The sequence below is a fragment of the Callospermophilus lateralis genome, chromosome 8 (genome assembly GCF_048772815.1).
Source record: "Callospermophilus lateralis isolate mCalLat2 chromosome 8, mCalLat2.hap1, whole genome shotgun sequence".
In the NCBI taxonomy this organism is placed as follows: domain Eukaryota; kingdom Metazoa; phylum Chordata; class Mammalia; order Rodentia; family Sciuridae; genus Callospermophilus; species Callospermophilus lateralis.
The window spans coordinates 19326817-19343520 of NC_135312.1; the positions used below are offsets into that span (position 1 = coordinate 19326817).

At 47.9% G+C, this 16704-nt stretch overlaps 1 protein-coding gene across 3 annotated transcripts in view; it reads right to left on the reverse strand.

Moving 5' to 3' along the window:
- Positions 1 to 16704, reverse strand: part of Sel1l3 (SEL1L family member 3) — a 97708-nt gene that overhangs the window by 46421 nt on the left and 34583 nt on the right. For all 3 annotated transcript variants that reach the window (XM_076864728.2, XM_076864729.2, XM_076864730.2), the window contains exons 7-10: positions 15163 to 15295; positions 13273 to 13405; positions 11690 to 11830; positions 28 to 239 (exon numbers count right to left, since the gene is read on the reverse strand). In XM_076864728.2, the coding sequence (XP_076720843.2) occupies positions 28 to 239; positions 11690 to 11830; positions 13273 to 13405; positions 15163 to 15295 (619 nt within the window). The remainder of the gene's footprint in view (positions 1 to 27; positions 240 to 11689; positions 11831 to 13272; positions 13406 to 15162; positions 15296 to 16704) is intronic.

Consider the following 16704-nt stretch of genomic DNA (forward strand, 5'->3'; position numbering starts at 1 on the left):
GCTCCTGTGAACCCACAAGGTGCTCACCTGCAGCTGGTCCCGAGGCACACTTAATCCAGTTTCATAGAAGACTGCGAGGTAGTAGGATGCTTTATGGTATCCGCAGCAGCTGGAATCCATCAGAAAGGGGGCGACCGAGCTAATTTGGTGAAGACCATCAGAGCCGGAAAGTCTCTTTACAGCCTTCTCGAATATCCTCCTACCGATGTCTAACACAGACTCGCTCTGGCTCCTTGGCCCTGTAAATAACACAATTCACAGCACACGGGATTAATTACCATGGCATCAACAGGGCTTTAGAAAGAAGAGAGAAAAACCAATTAAATCACCTGAGTTATCGATACGGCGGGTCCCACAGTATCTTGAAATATACCACCTTCCCGGGAGGTAAATGAAACCCTTTAGGGATGCCCGGGCCTCGTTCTGTAAATAGCTTTTTCTTTGGCACTAAATGACAGCCTAGTCTCCTGGGGAAAGGATGGGCCTCACAGAGCTGAGCGAGTGCCTCAAGAGGGTAATTTACCGGGTGTAATTCACCACCCAATCAGGACCACTGCAACTTCCACAGAGATGCTTTCCTTCTAAGACTCTCTGAAGAAGAATGTGATTTATCCCAGAAATAGTTCTTAGGTATTGCTCTAAAAATCTGAGCCAATGAACCTGATTTTGATACCTCCTGCCTGCCTTTGGCTTCCTGTTCCTCTTGTGGGTCTCTGAACACAAAACAATGGACAACTTTCATGGGGGGCTTCCAGCCAGCCAGCAGAGAGGTGTGTCCTGTGTCCCGTGCAGATTGTCACTGGATCCCTACAACCTTAGGAGGTCTGTGCTATTATTAGCCTCCTGGGTTTTCTCTGGAACAAGGCTCCCAAGAACACTGAGGCCTAGAGAAGTGAACGTGACCATTTGTATATGGGGTTTGGGCATATAAGACACTAGTTACTTGGTCTAGTAACTTGTCTAAAGTTACCAAGGGATTGAGGTTGAGCCCACCCTTGAACCTAGCTTTGCAGGTCGCTAAGGCCTGAATTCTCAGTCAATCTGCTGCATTCACCCCCTGACAGACAGGCAGCAACTTGTCACATGTCACTCAACAGCCCCGAGCCATGATGCTTCATTTTATAGAATTCTCCCCTAAATCTACAAGCAGACCAGCATCTAAGCCCAAATGAGCAAGTCTGAAGGTCCTATAATGTAACTATTGGAGTCTTCTAAAATCAATCCACATTAATCAGCCAACAAATAAGTCCTTTCTAGGACAGGTAAGGCACTGTTCCAGATGCCATGTTACAAAGGTAACACAGGATTGCACAGATGTTAAGTACGTAAAACTTAGGACTTAATTACATGTAAATAATGTCAACCTGAATGTGAAGCTAAATGTCAAGACTAAAATTTCACCTTCCTAAGAACTATTACATTCAACATTCTTATTTTCTTCATCCTATTCAAAATAAAAGTGTTATTAAAAAGCAAGTTTCAGAAGGCAGCAAGAGACCCCCTCTTCTCAGCCCTCCATCAGGGAACGGGCAGAGGTGCCCACATGGGAAGGCTTGGCATGGGGTTTATTCTGGGCAACTCACTTGCAGAGGTCTATGCTCAAAGCAGAGGTCAGAATCAGCAAGATCCAGGGTGACACTGTGAAAGCTGATTGTTTATGAGCTGGTGCTGGTCCCCGTGGGCAGGGTGGGCTGGCTGTCCCTGAGAGGGGACAATGTACCTGCACTGGCAGTCCCTGGAGCTGTGGTGTCTCCCCTCCACCGCTGTGCTTTGTCTCCCTTGATCCCAAGCACCCAGAACATAAAAGGCTGAAAAAAATTATCTTACTGAACAAACAGTCGCCCTATTTCCTACATCTTTTTTTAATAGCTGCTTTTTGCGAGAAAAATCAAACCATGCAGATTTGTATAAAATAAAAACAGAAGTGCCCTCTTCCCCAATCTTTCTTTAACGGTGAAGATAAAAGCTTGGTATGTATGCTTTGAGACATTTCCTTTTAGCATATACAATAATTCATACATACATTCATTTACATACATTCATATACATTTTCTTTCCCAAAATGGCATATTATGCTATTATGAATTCCAGCTCGCAACTTTTTTAAAAAAACGAACTCTACATTATTATTATACAGTTGTCAGAAGCTCATTTTTTCTAGTGTCTCAATAGAACAGTCATCCCGTGCTCGCCATGGGTGACTGCTTCCAGGACTTCTGCAGGTACTGAAATTCCAGGTGGCCCAAGTCCCACAGGCAAAGTGGTCTGTGTCTGCCTTTAACCTACAACCTCTTCCTGTACGTTTTTAATCATTTTAGGATTACTTATAATACCTAATACAATGTAAATGCTATGTAAATAGTGGTTACTCTGTATTGTTTAAGGACTAATGACAAGGAAGAAATGTCCATGTTTATTATTATTCTTTCCTGAGGCCCCCTTTCCCCGCCTCAATGCTGGAGGATAGAACCCAGGGCCTTATGCATACATGTTAGGCAAGTGCTTTACACCAAGCTACTTCCCCAGCCTTCTATTCTTAATTTTGTGGGTGCATGGATCAAGCTGCAGATGCGGAACCCATAGGCACAGAGGGGCAACTGTCTTGCATTTGGAGCTGTACCATTTCCCAAGCAGTTGTCTATTTTTAGACTCTTGGGCTGCTTCCAGTGGTCTTGCTCTGAGCAACAGCATGGCGGTGGACATCCTCGTTCGCCTGCGTTCGCCTGTTGGGATATATCTGAATGATAACAGCCTTTCCCATCAGGAGTCTGGGGATCTTGTTTTGGATTTTCTTTGTGTAGTTGAGGTAGGAATCCCACCATCCTGGACCATTAGCCGCCTTCTCCTCTGGATTCAATATGCACCGTAGCGTTCAGACAGGGTTGCAGCATAAATTCTACTGCTACTTATTCATATATTTACTTTTAAATATGTTCTCATTTCAGATGCCCCTCTGTGCACAATCTCAGCAAAGCAGCATTAACATTTTGTTAACGATTCATTCCTGCCTCACCTGCTTTGCCAAATGCCTACCTAAGAAGATGGGTTTTGCCTGAGTACACACAGATCTGAGCTTTGTGGGCTCAGAGGAGGGAAGAGACTCTAAACAAATGAAGCTCCACATAAAACACTTGCCCTGCTGACCCCTGGCTTAGAACTCCAGAAATCATTAACAGGGCTGCCCAGGTACCTGGGATCCCTGGAAAATAAGGAACCAAATCAAATCCTTCACAGTGCTCAGCGAAAAACCTCAGCACAGAAAAACTCTGCAGACTGAAACATGGGCTGATTGTAAGGGCTCCATTATTTCTTTTGCACATTACAATTCTTAACTCCCCCCAAAATATTGCAATCACTTTTTGTCTGCATAAGAATCTAAACAACTTTCTGCACCAGTGACTATAATAGAAACTAATAATTCTAAGGTAAAATTGCTCATTTCACACATTTGTTAAAGTTTAAGTTCCAACTGTTGCCGAAAATCAAAGCTGTGATGTCTTTGGTGATATTGTGAAACTGGCGATTTTAAAGTCAGTTTAATGAAACTGTTAATTTCACCCATCTGGTTTAGCATATGCATTTTTTTTTTTTTTTTTAGCGGATCTGCAACTAAAACATGCCTTGTTTATAGAGATTAATGGGGATAACGAAGAAACAAACAAACCACATAGAAGGAGCCATTTCCCCATGCTCTGTCTCCCTATACTAGAAGTTAAGGGACAAAAGTCACTGCCACCTTGAATTCACCTCTATATTTTCCAAGGGGCACAGCATCATTTATTTTGCCCTTTTTTTTCTTTTTGACAATAATGGCATAAGGTCGGTCCCCGTTTGTGTGCTCATCATTAGAAGAGGCAAGAAGCAAACTATGAGAAGGTGGCCACTTGCTGGAGCCAGCATCTGATTGAGAATTCAGAAGGAGAAAGGCACCCTCGTTTCCTGTGAGAGGGACAGGGACATCAATAGGAAAGTCATTTTTAGTTTCAAGCTTCCGAAAAGCACACTGCATCCAAAGTAGAAGTTCGAAAGGCAGAAAAAAAGGAAAAGGAGAGAATGTCACCAAGCCATTAGAAGGAGTGATCATCAAGTTTACTGACTGAAACACACGGCCTGCGCGTCCCTGGTTTGCATTCTGATTCAGTGAGCCCCAGGGGCTCCCCAAGCTTCCGGGGCTGGTTCATCTCTCTCTCTGGTACCTTTCAGCACTGTGTAAACTTCCTGATCTCATACGAGTGATCTCCCTCTGTCCCTCTCTCCTTGTCGTCCTTTCTTCCTCCATCTCTCTCTCTCCTTTCAGGTTATTCTCTGGGTTGGAAAGTCAGAGCTCATTCTTTGTGTGCCCCCCCCACCCCCGTGTACTTTTTAAAAACTAAAAAAAAAAAAAAAAAAATGTATGCTTTAAAAAAATAATAAAGATGCTAGTTCTTCAACAAACACAAGCGAAACTGCTCTTAAAATAAAACAGTGTCCTGGTGTTATTCCACAACATCATTGCATTTTGACCACATCCATGCTTGCATTATAGGGTCTCCAAATAAACGCTGCGGTCCTTGGCAAAAAATGAAATGGAAAACAAAGTAGCGTTTTGCCAGTGAAGCCAGTAACTACTGGGCACCTCATGTGCGGACACCTCTTCCCTACATCAGCACTCCAAAGCCTGGGGCAGGAGGCAGCAGTGGCCCCCAAAGAACCAGGCAGATGGTGTCCTCCCTGGGAAAAGAGCCCAGCCTCAGGCCTGGCCTCCTCCCAGAGAACCATTTATTGGCAGATCTTGGACTTCCTGTAGCCACAGGCACCAGCTCCAAGTACCCAGGAACGAGGGCAGATGTCCCCAGAGACATGCTGTCCATCTCCCCTGTCTTCCCCCCGTCCCTCCCTGCTTCATGTCATCTGCTTAGGACCCTGGACCCCGCCTGCCTGCCTGCCTGCACCTGAGCCTGAGTCCTTCCAGCCTGCTCCCTGTGCTCAGGTCTCCAGCTCCCTCGCCATTGCCATTCCTGCAGCCTCCCTCCAGCCTCGCTTTCCGGGATGCGAGCTGAAAGGGGTTTTGAATTCAAAGAGTTCAGTTTTGACAAGAAAGGTGTGACAGGAGAGTGAAAGAAGTAGCCAGCACAACTCTTAAATAATGAAACAGCATGCATACTAAACACGCCTGTACCAGCTCTAGAAAAACCCAAATGCTCATAGGGCGATTCCTATGCCCTGGCAGGAGCCATTTTACTAGAGAGTCAGAAGCTCCCCAGGAAACATGGTGCAGGTTGACTGGTCCAAACGCCCCTGGAAGTCCTGATCAGGGGTCTCTTGTTGGATGACACCCCAGAGCCTGGACAGATTGAACGTGAGGACAGAGCCACACAGGAGAATTCCCCGTTCCAAGGTAAGATATATCAGGATGCAAAGCACCAGCTCTGGAACCTCAGGGGCCCGAAGGTCTCAGGACCCATCTACATGCACTGCTGCTGGGAGCCCAAGGAGCACAGCCATCTTTAATTCAGAGGCTTGCCAACGCTGGGAGGGGAGGAGCACATCCTGTTACACCTCAGAGTGGGAGACACCGTGGGAACAGCTGTGTTCTCTACCAGGTTGGTACATCAGCTGTCAACCTGTAACGTCTTACCCTCTGCACCCCTGGCACTTGGCAGAGAGAGCTGCGTGGGGGCTGGCTCTGCTATTCACTGCAGCTGCCGTGGGGCCTACCTCGGTGCTGGGAGAACCCCAAATATGGCTCCCAGATCGAGTTTGTATGTACCACGAGCTCTTCTGCCCTGGACACCTGTCTATCTCAGACACGGATTATGGGCAACAGGAAAGCCAAAACCATGAGGGCCACATTTCTGGAATTCTTTTAAAAATGGGTGTGCAAAGATCCGAGAAAGAGTCTGTCTACTTTGGTTGACGATGGAAAGCTGGCAAACAGGGCCTGGCCAGAGCTGGGAAACAGAGCTCTGTTTACAGACAGGACCGCGACTCCCCAAAGGGAACAGGCTCAGGAAAAGTGGAAGAAAGAGGGGAAATGCAGGAAGGAGAGCAGCCCAGTGTGCTCTATCAGTCTGGACTGGAGCCACGCATGGTCGATGTGGACCTTGAACCTGTGTCTCCTGGAAGGCACATTCTTCATCCTTCAGTGACTCACTGGCCCAGCGAGGACGTTTGGAGCACAGCACACACACTGAGGTTCCCTGTGCCTTGGGGATGCACTGCTGCTCCACAAAGGCTTACCGAGGTGAGGGTCTTCGAAAAACCCTAGAGAACCTACAAACGGTTCCAGATTTGAGGATTCTAAGTTCTAGTGTGGAATCAGACACATCGACCATCATGTGGGGAGATGGTTGCTTTAAAGGGATACATACGAAACATCAAGGGGGACAAGGGCAGAGCAGCTGGGGGCCCGGGGAGACAGAGAGAAAACGTGTGGGGTACCCAAGTTGGGACAGGAAGGCAGCGTACCAGGTGAGCAAGCAGAGCCATGGGAGGGTGTGGTGGCTCTCTGAAGAGGATGTGGGCCCAGTGTGCTGTGCAGGGTCACAAGAAGGATGGGTTCCATGAGCTGCTAATGTACGCCCAGCACCTTTGCAGGTGGAGAATTAAAAGAACAACCTGGACACCCCCACCTGCCGTGCTGACCTCAAGGGGTCTGCAGCTGAGTACGTGACAGCGACACGCAGACTCCAACGATTCTAGGCGAGACAGATTCTCCTCAGGCCCACCGGGGACTTTCCCTGCAGGAAGCTCTTTCATAGACACGAATCACCTCTAAAAGCCTTCCATTCCTAATTCCCAAGAATCTACTATGAAACTGTTGCACAAAAATGGAAGACACATCACACCTGTGAGGATGGAAGGCAACAAGTGTTGGTGAGGATGTGGAGAAACCGGAAGCCTGGAGAACCGCTGGTGGGAACAGAAAGTGCTGGAACGGCTGCAGAACAGTACGGAGGTTTCTCAACAGAATTGCCACACGATGCAGCCCCTCTGCTTCTAGATGCATCCCCAAAAAAACTGAGAGCAAAACGTCTTTGAAGAGAGACATTTGTACTCCCCTGTTCAGGGCAGTATTAGTCCCAATCGCCAAGAGGTAGGTAAAACCCAAGAGTCCATCCTAGAAGAATAAGTGAACGAAACGTGCCGCATGCCCAGAATGAAACATCGCAGGGTGTGAAGAGGGAAGGGAATTCTGAGACGTGCTACCATGGGCGAGGACGTTGTGCTAAGTGAAACAAGCCTGCCACTGAAACATAAAAACGGTGCCACTTACGGGAGCTACGGAACGTTGTTGGACTTTTGGGAACAGAGAGCGGGATGGTGGTTTTCAGGCCATGGGTAGAATTCCAGTTTTCAAAGAATCAAAGAATTAGAGACGCATGGCAAGGCAGCGTGGACACACTTAATGCTACTGCACTGGATTTAAAAAGGTAACTTAAATGTATTCACCACCATTAAAGCTTCAACACGCAACTACCGCCCTTGGGAGCAGAGGTGTGAATACCTGGCGATTCTCCCAGTTGTGGGGGGATCCAGGTATTCTGGGAGCACCTGGGAGGTGCTGTCCCTGCTGTTCTGGCTGCGGGGGGTGGAGGCCATTCTGCATGCTCGTTAATGAAGCTGAAGCCGGGCCACTCCACCCCTGCCGTCCTTTGAAGTATGCTGTTGGCTTACAGAGAGCAGATGATCCAACTAAAATCACACAGTGTGGGGGGAGATCGCTTTCAAGTCTGCCACGTGCGTGTGTGTAGCCCCCTGGAACTGGAGTGTCGGCCATGGATATGGGGAGATGCTGCCAAGAAAGAGATGATTCCCTCCTAAAGAATCAGAAATAACAGACCATCATCTCCTACCATCCTATCTGTTAAAAAATCCGGGAAAAATAATTTCACAAATTAATTCCCCTGGGGGAATCAAGGGAGCTGATGTTCTCTTTATATTTGGCCTAACTCACTCTAGCTCAAAGCATGGATTTTGTTGCGTCTTGGCTCATAGGGGGCACTCAGTCAATATTTCTTTAGTGAATGAATGAATGAATGAAATATTGGGAGTGACTTAAGAGCCCACTTAGATGTTTGTCTTTCTATTCAGCTCCTACAGCAAAACTTCCAGGCACTGAACACCGATGCTCCTGTCTGATCTCAGAACTTGTCTCAGGTATGAAAATGCAATGTGAATGCATTAGTCTGTTTGGTGTTACTATAACCAAATACCTAAGGAAGGCTAACTTCATAAGGAAAGAGGTTTGGTTTAGTTCAGAGTTCTGGTGGTTCAAGGCATGGTGCTGGCATCAGATGGGTTGGAATATGAGAGAGAGGAATAGCACATCACCAACAGGAAGCCAGAGAATGGGTCAGGAGTTAGACTTACTTTCTCAAGAGCCCAGGGGTCCCATGGCAATGATCTTAATACCTTCCAAGGTCAGTCCCTGCAATGACCTTAGGACCTCCGACTGGGCCCCACCTCTTAAAGCTTTCCTCACTTCCCACATGGCCAAGCTAGAAACCAGGCTTCTGACACATGCGCCTTAGAGGACAAACCACATTCCAACTATAGCAAAGGATATTCTAATAAAGTCTGTTAACCAGCAGGACAGGACAGGTCAGGACAGCAGCAGAGAACAGGACCTAAACACAATTCCTATAAACTAGAGTGGTCTGAGGCAGGCCAGGGCCAGCCCGACACTATGCCCTTGGAAGGAAGGGTCTTTGAGACACCAGGAGCAGACGGTCACGCCTGTCTTACTATTACTCTTTTATAAAATGTATGTTAAAAATGTAAACCCATTTTTACCCTCAACTTGTAAAATCAGATTTTCTACCTATTTTTCAGTCTTGTTAGGAAGCTGGGTACAATGTGCGACACCAATCTCTCCTGGGTTAGCTGGAAGATGCTCTTACAGCCCCAAGCAGTGTCGCTGTGCTAGTGAGAGAGATGAATGGGAAGGAGCGTGGGCCTGGCCTCTGCAGGAGGCACCCCAGTCCTTCCAACGTGACCCAGAAAGGCAGGCACTGAGGGAAGAATGGAGCCTCCTCTGTACATACTCCCCTGCCCCCTGCTCCCCGGCCACCAGGGCAAGGCTGAGGCAAGCCGGTGACTGCACGGCCCAGGGAGGCGGAGGCCTTGGCAGGGGAGGGAGACACAGCAGGGCCAGGGGTATGTACACTCCTTGATGCTGTTCTAATTTGGCCCCAGAAGCACCTAACTGACAGGCCTGGCACACACGGTGGATCCTACAGTGGCCACCCGGCATTGAGGCTCCAAAGCCAAACCCAGCCTGACTGGATACAGCACCTACATCAGGAAGCCTTGTGGCTAGAGAGCTCTGGATTTGAGTTTTTACCCAGATTCCATATCCAGGCCTCCGTGGAGAATAAAATAGCCCTCACTTCTCATAAACAAAACTTTGAGCTGTAAAAAAAAAATAATGTGAAAACATTTTTATCGAGAGTATTTTCTTAAAAAAGAATGTATTGTGAAAATGATTCACTCCCATTCCCAACAAGCAACACTATATTTAAAAATGATCAGAAATCTCATAAAAACAATTTGGAGGTGGATGTGGTCATAGCTCATTTAGCCTCAATTAGTCAACGTTCAACAAGCACCTCGACTCCCGTGGGTCTGTCTGGGGGAAAGAGCAGGGGCAGCCCTACCACCGTCCAGGCCACCAGGAAAACCTGGACTCACCTCTGCCCAGTAACCACACAATGACACTGACACTGCGGTTCTCAGCCAGAGGTGCTTTGGCCTCCTTGGGGGCATCTGGTTTGGGCAATGTCTGGAGACACTTTTGGAGATGAGGGGATGATGGGGGAAACCCTGTGGAAGCCAGAAACACAGCTCCATACCCTACAATGCACACGAGAGGCCCCCAAACAAAGAATCCTCTGGAGCAAAATGTCTAGTCGGTAGCACTGAGTTTGAGAAGCGCTGCCTCTGAGGGGCCTCCTGTGTGCTGGGACTGTCCCCAGCATTTTATTCAGATATCAACTCACTGAACCCAACACCAGGAGACACAGGCCACTATCACCCATTTTGCAGATGATGACACTGAGATTCAGAGAAATTAAGTCCCTTGCCAAGAGCACACGATCAGTGAGTATTGGAACCATGGCTGGAGGCCACGCTGTCACAGGATGTAACACAGCCTCTGAGCTCCTTGTCCTCCCTGCCCACATCCCTGCAGCCATAGATCCTTCGGGGCCACTCTCTTCAGGTCCTTTAGCTCTGTCTCCGTCACTCTGTCCCACCCCAGCCTGCTTGTTCTCTTCCTGAACCACAGCCATCCTCTCCCCACTTCTGGCCCACACTCCTCTAGCTCACCTCTCTCTCCCCCACTCCCACCAGAGGGACCTCAAAAAGCCCCATCTGATACACCTCTGGTCACCTACAAGGAAAAGCCAAACCCCTTCAGGCTGGTGTCCCTCTCCAGGGCTCCTTGGGCCTCCCCAGCCCTTCCTGCTGCGTTCAACTTGCTGTGCTGCCCTCCCCTCTCTGCTGTCTCTGGTCTCCAACACCCACTCCGGAAGACACCTATGACCTTTCAAGAATCAGTCCCAAGGTCACCTTCTCCAGGAAGCCTTCCTGGCATACCTGGGCCCTCCTGGGTAGAAATGACCACTCCCTTCTTTGTGCCTTTATTAACATGTGTTACACTTTCCCTTTGCTTTCAAGTCTGTCCCTCCAGGGAGGGACCTTGTGTCATTTCACTTATCTCTGAAGGTGGCCAAGTAACCAGGGAGTCGCTCAGTAAGTCTTGAAAGAATGAAAGATAAAAATCTCATCCAGCTCAAAATTTTCCAGGACAGCAGAGTCACTATCTGCAAAGAAAAACTATGCCACTGGACATTGTCATTCTTAGGAGGCTGGTTTCTAGATCACCTTCACACAGGAACACCTTGGTGACCCCTTACCACTGGGACAGTTACCCTTCACCCTTGCTCTCCCCTTCCCCTGACTGAGCCTCTCAAGCTTCATCTTCTCTTCCTAACAGCCACGGTTTTAAGTTCCCTTGTGACCCTACAGTGTGTGTTTAATTAACTGAGCAAACCAAAATAGCTATGGGCCTAAAGAGAACCTTTGCAGCATTTAGAAAGGATTTTGCAAATTCCTGAGATGATGCTTAAAGTGTAGTTCAAATCAAAGTCCCAAATCTAAATGCCTAAGGGCCCAGGCAGGTCAGACCCCTGCGTGTAGGAGGCAGGAGGGGAGAAATAGAGAAAAGGGGCCCAGGATGGTCAGACCAGGCCCCGGCCACGCCCCACCTCCAGGATCATGGCCTATAGGAAGGAAGGGTGAGGATTACCAGATCTTTGAATGTTTCCATAAAAAGCTAGAAATGTGCATTTTTTCCTACAAGTTTTTAGATACTGATAATCATTTTTTTTTAATCCGCAAAAAGGTACTTTGCAAACCAACTCCATGTGGGAGCCGGCTCCAGCCACCGGCTGTGCATTTGTGGCCTTGGCTTTAAAGAATTGCTCAGGCAATTCCTAAATTTAAGTTTTTGTGTGTGGAGTTGGAAATATGCACAGATATATTGAGAGTTGTGGACATACAAGGGCAGAATTTAAATTTGAAATTAAACTAGAACACTAGGGTTAAAAATAACATTGAGGCATAAATCACCAAAGAGGTTGAGAGAAACAGAAAAACAGGGAGCCTCTCTAGCCAGCAGCCCAAGCTCAGGCAAAAGCTCCATTACCGGCCAACAAATTCATCTCCAGCAAGGCCTGGAACAAGCTGGGGTGCTTGTCTTTCAGCTCCTTCTCCCAGGGGAAGGCTCTGCACGTCGAGGGCCTCCCGTACCTGCGCCTGAGGTCCAGGTAGGAGTTGTGGAGGTCACCTGCAACAGAAGCACAAGAGACCACACCCCTCAGAGAGGCCAAGCCTTCGCCCCTCTAAGACCTGGGAGCCAGGAACAAGAGGTCAGACCTAACATTCCCGGATGTTGGCTGGGTCCTTTAGGGATTTGAAATTGGACACGCTTCCTTTGCTTAGGGTCAATATTCAGAGCTGAGTCCCAGGGAAACGTGCCAGAGCCGCTGATGGCTGTTGAATAATTCTACGGAATGAGCAGCTGGCCTCTGGCTGGGCCCCCGGAGGCCAATATCTAGGCCATTTTTGTTGGCGTATGAGTTGGAGAGCAAACCCCAAGGACCCCCCGCCGGGGGTGAGGCAGTTGAAGACGTTAAAAAAACCTCCCTAATGCCACCCAACAGACAGGCACGACAGTCTGGCTCTCCGACTCACAGTATCTCTCCTGATATCACGGAAGTTGCCACATTACCATGCCCCTGGATCTCGCCTCTCTGCTGACCGCGTCACATTTTCTAGACAGCTGAGTGGTGAGCCCAGCTGTGGGGCCAGAAGAGCCTCTTCCTGAACAGAGCTGCAGTTCTACCCTTGCACACTTACCTGTGGGTGTCCCTAAGCCTGTGTAAACTCAAGGGGACTAGCTAGGGGACTGGGCTGTGATGGGCACATGTGACCCTCCACCCCCAGGGCCTGGAATGGGATATTCTGCTCTAGGGATGGTGAGACACGTAGGCAGGACTGAAATACTTAATTCCTGTTTGCTGATGGCAGAGACCCACAGGAATTTCTCTTCCAGAAGGAACATATGTGACTAACTCTAGTGCCACCATATCGAACAGGAAGATCTACAGCACAGAGAAACGTGTCAGTGCCAAATCCAAGCTGGAACACTAGAGACAGGACTGGACCACGTTTGATCAGCATCCCGGATGAGTGGAGGGGGTCTGTGCACGAAAGCTGTCTATTTCAAATTCATTCCTTCTGTCGAAAATTTCCCATATTACCCAGAGTTAGTTGTAAGGATTTAAAATAATAATAATAATAAAACAGAGCCCCAAACAACAAAGTCAATGTTCAAATATATGAAAGCTATTATTCAGATATTAATAGCCTCAGACAAAAGTGCACCGATGAGAAAACATTTCTAATGGTTAATTTATTTTCCAATTCGTTCTTATTTTTTTCAGCCTGGCATCATGGATAGGGATAATGCCACACAAGGCTCAAAACACTCTCATTTGTATTCTTACATAAGATTAGGTGTGGAGGCAGCTGTGAGCCATGTTTTGGTCTTTCTGGAATCCAGGTCGAATGCAGACTCTCACTCTCCTCCCTCTACGGAGGCACTTGTCCCCACTGGTATTGGAGCCAAGTCATACGTGCTGTCTTTTAGTCCCGTCCGGGAGAAGCTCCCTGTGTTAATCCAAATGCACAAAGCATAAGGCAGCCCTCCTGATCCTCAGTACTCACATGCCTCTTCTCTGTCACCCCCGGACTGTGCGGCAGATGTATACACAGATACGATTTCTTGAACCTCGGCACACCGTTCATAATATAACTTGATTTGTTCAGCAAGTTGCTTCTCGAGGAGGGGATTAAAGATCTACGAGAAGGCAAGAAAACCAAATGAACAGCCGTTGTCATCAAATGCTCATTGACCGAGGTCAGCGAGGGTGTGTTCAGGTTGACTTCACCTCCCATTGACGCCCCCGGCCGACTTGCTTGTGCACGTATCCTCCACTCTGGATTTGTAAACCAAGGCTGTTAGTATTAGTTCAAGGCCATGCCAGTTCTGGCTTCTTTGGGGCTCATGTTTCCCTCTGCAGAGCTTTTTACATGTAGGGTTTCCTAGAGACCAGGCTCCGCCCCCTTCCCCCAACCCCTAGCCTGCGCTCCCTAGAACATCCCATTTCTCCCCACCTGCAATTCTCACCAAGGGCTGTGGGTTCTACCCATGCCGTGCCAGCTGTCTGGGACCCCTCCTCTCATCTCCTGCATGGCTCAGCCTCCAAGAGCTGGATGCAAGTCTGTGTCATGGGGACAGGCTTCCCTGCCAGCCCTCCCCACCACGGTCACTGGTGGGCAGAGGCACAGCCCCTGCCTCAGGGCGCCCAGAGCTGTGCTCACAATGAATGAAACCAGTCTTGAGTTCTTTTAGGACTTACCAACTGAAGCTCCAGAAAGGGAGCTTGTCAGGATCGGGCGACTTATCTGAACTCAGTGTGTTTCAAAACGCAGGTTTGGACCCAGTCCAGGGTCATAAACTGGTGTTAGTGCTTTGTAACCAGTAGTTGGATAGTGTTTTGTTTTTATAAAGTAAAATACAAAATATCAGAGTACATTGAACAGAGCAAGGGTAAGAACCCTTGGTAAAATTTTTGTCTCAGTTTTGTGTGTGGATATATATATACGCTCTTATGTATGTAGTATTAATGATACTAAATCAACTACCTTCAAAAACAATTGAAAGCTGCTCTCTGAATCCCCCTTGCTTGCCATAGTACTCAGCCCAGAGCCTGTCACATCACAGGTAGGCAGTATTGATTGTACAGTGAATAAACAAATTTCCCTTCTTCATTTTCATAGAGATCCCTCAAAAGCAGCTCTGTGACATACCCATGGGCGGTACGGCTTTCCATTTTTCTAATTAGGATTTTGTCTAGTGAGTCCTGCTTTCTCCAGAACAAACTCTCTGCAGGCAAGGGACAGAGAGAATGTTCCTCTTTCAGGTATCACATGGGGCTCCCGATCTCTTCCACACTGCCAAGAAGCTAGCTGTTATGAGGGCTCTGCATAGGAAGCCCTTGACCCTCAGCCCAGCTGGGGGTCTCCTTTGTGGTGGGTTTGGATGTGAGAGCCTGGTGCAGGAGACTCCACTGGGAACGCAAAGCCCTCTTCCCTCTGTACAACCAGAGCCAACAGCCCCTGGACCCCCCTCAAGCCCACGCCTGTGCTTCTGCAGAGAGCAACTCGTGGTACCAGGATTTTAATTTGCTGGAGCCTCTCATCTTCTGATACTTTAAATAATAGCGTGTAAGAGAAGCTTTACCAAATAACTAAGAATCTCTCCTTTCATTAGCTTAATCACTGGATAGGCAACAGCCTGATAAAAATCTACTCTATAATTAAGCTAGTAGTTATTAAAACAGAGGAAGTAAATGGTTTCCATTTTATGAGTGCTAAATGAACCAAACGTTAACAGAAATCTATTATCGCATTGGCTGGAGGGGGGAACCTAATATTAATTATGCTTGATGTCCAGCTGGGGTAAATCTTTTGTTTACACTGGGTCCTGTGTTCCTGAAGGCACATCACATCTACTACCCAAGCCCACTGCAAACATCTAGGTGCGGGGCTCACCTGTGCTGGCTGCAGACTGTGGAGGCGATAGTACTTCAGGGGTCCAAAGAATCCTTCGATGCCAGCCACGTACCTGCTCCCTCCAATAATGAAGTACCCAGCTGTGTCATTGTAATGGAAATCCTCTCGGAAGCTGGAGAAGAACAGAAAGGACTGAGAGAGCCCTGGACAGGAACCAGGTTATTTAAAGAGACTTTCATTGACCCTCCTTAACTTAACCCAAATTGCCACAAGCCTGTCACTTCGGGTTTCAGCAGACAAGACCACCTGGGGTCAGGAAGGCTTGGGCTACATCCCAACTCTGCTACTTACCAGGTATGTGACTGGTCCAGTCACCTAACCTCTCTGAGACTGTTTTCTTTTATAAAATGATAGTGCCTGATCTATTGGATGGTCAGATTAGGTAAAGATGTCAGTGTCTACCAGAGTGCCCCACCGCAGTACAGTACATGACTGTTGGTATTGGCGATATGGTTTGCAATCATAATAATGGAATTATTTGAAATTGTTGCTCTTAATTGGAAATATTTTGCTCTGCAAGGTGGGAAGAACTTGTGGAATAAATAGAAGCTGGTTGTGTGGGAAAGGTAAAGTGCAGACACTGATGAGCATGGAAGCAAAACTGGGTGAAGAGGAGGAGGCCACGGCAAGGTCAAAGGCTTGGCCAAGGACAAGAATTCAGCCCAGGTGATGTGTCACAAGTCCGCCTTGCCCTGAAGGGTCTGAAGCATCAGAGACGCAATGAAGGAAGACACGGGTGGCCTGTATAAAGAGTGCCGAATTCCTCGCAGCATTGCTTATATTGCTCATACTGGGAAACCCCGGGTGTCCATCACTGGCCCATCCAACCAGGGAGCTTTATTCACAATGCAGCTTACAAAAGGTACAAAAGGACCTGAGAGATCTCCAAAATACACTGAGTGGGGGAAAAGTGTAGAACACAGTGTGGTATGTACTACAAAAGAGAGTAGTTTTTTTTTTTTTAATTTGTATGAAATCTGTACTTGTAGACAAGTAACCATTAAAAGTCTATGAGGAGAGGGGGTGGGGTGTATGGGAGCAAGACATTTAGCTGTATTTTCATATAAATGTTAGGGTTTTTTTGTTTGATTTAATGTCCTTAACCAAGTGAATTTATTACCTATTTGAAAATTAAAGCAGGGATGATAGGCCGAGGTGTGACTGGAACATATGTGAACCGTGGGGGTGGGGTGAGAGTCAAGAGAGGACAGGGCCAAGGAGCACAGAGGGCAGGTGGGGGCACCAGGGAGACAGCAGAATGCCAGGCAGGCTGCCAGGAGCCAGGGAGCAGAGGACTGGGCCACAGCGCCAGCTACCCACAGAGGGATCAAGAAGCTGGCCACCCAGGGTCATTCCAGGACAGGAGATGGACTGCCTGCCTCTGAGCAAAGAAGCAACTCCTAGCAGGTGCATCTGGCTGGAGAGGAAGCAGGTTGGGGTGAAGCAACCGGCGAGCTCCCAAGACATCCACTGACAACAGCAGGAGCGAGCTCTCGGAAATTAATTAGCTTTATGCAAACA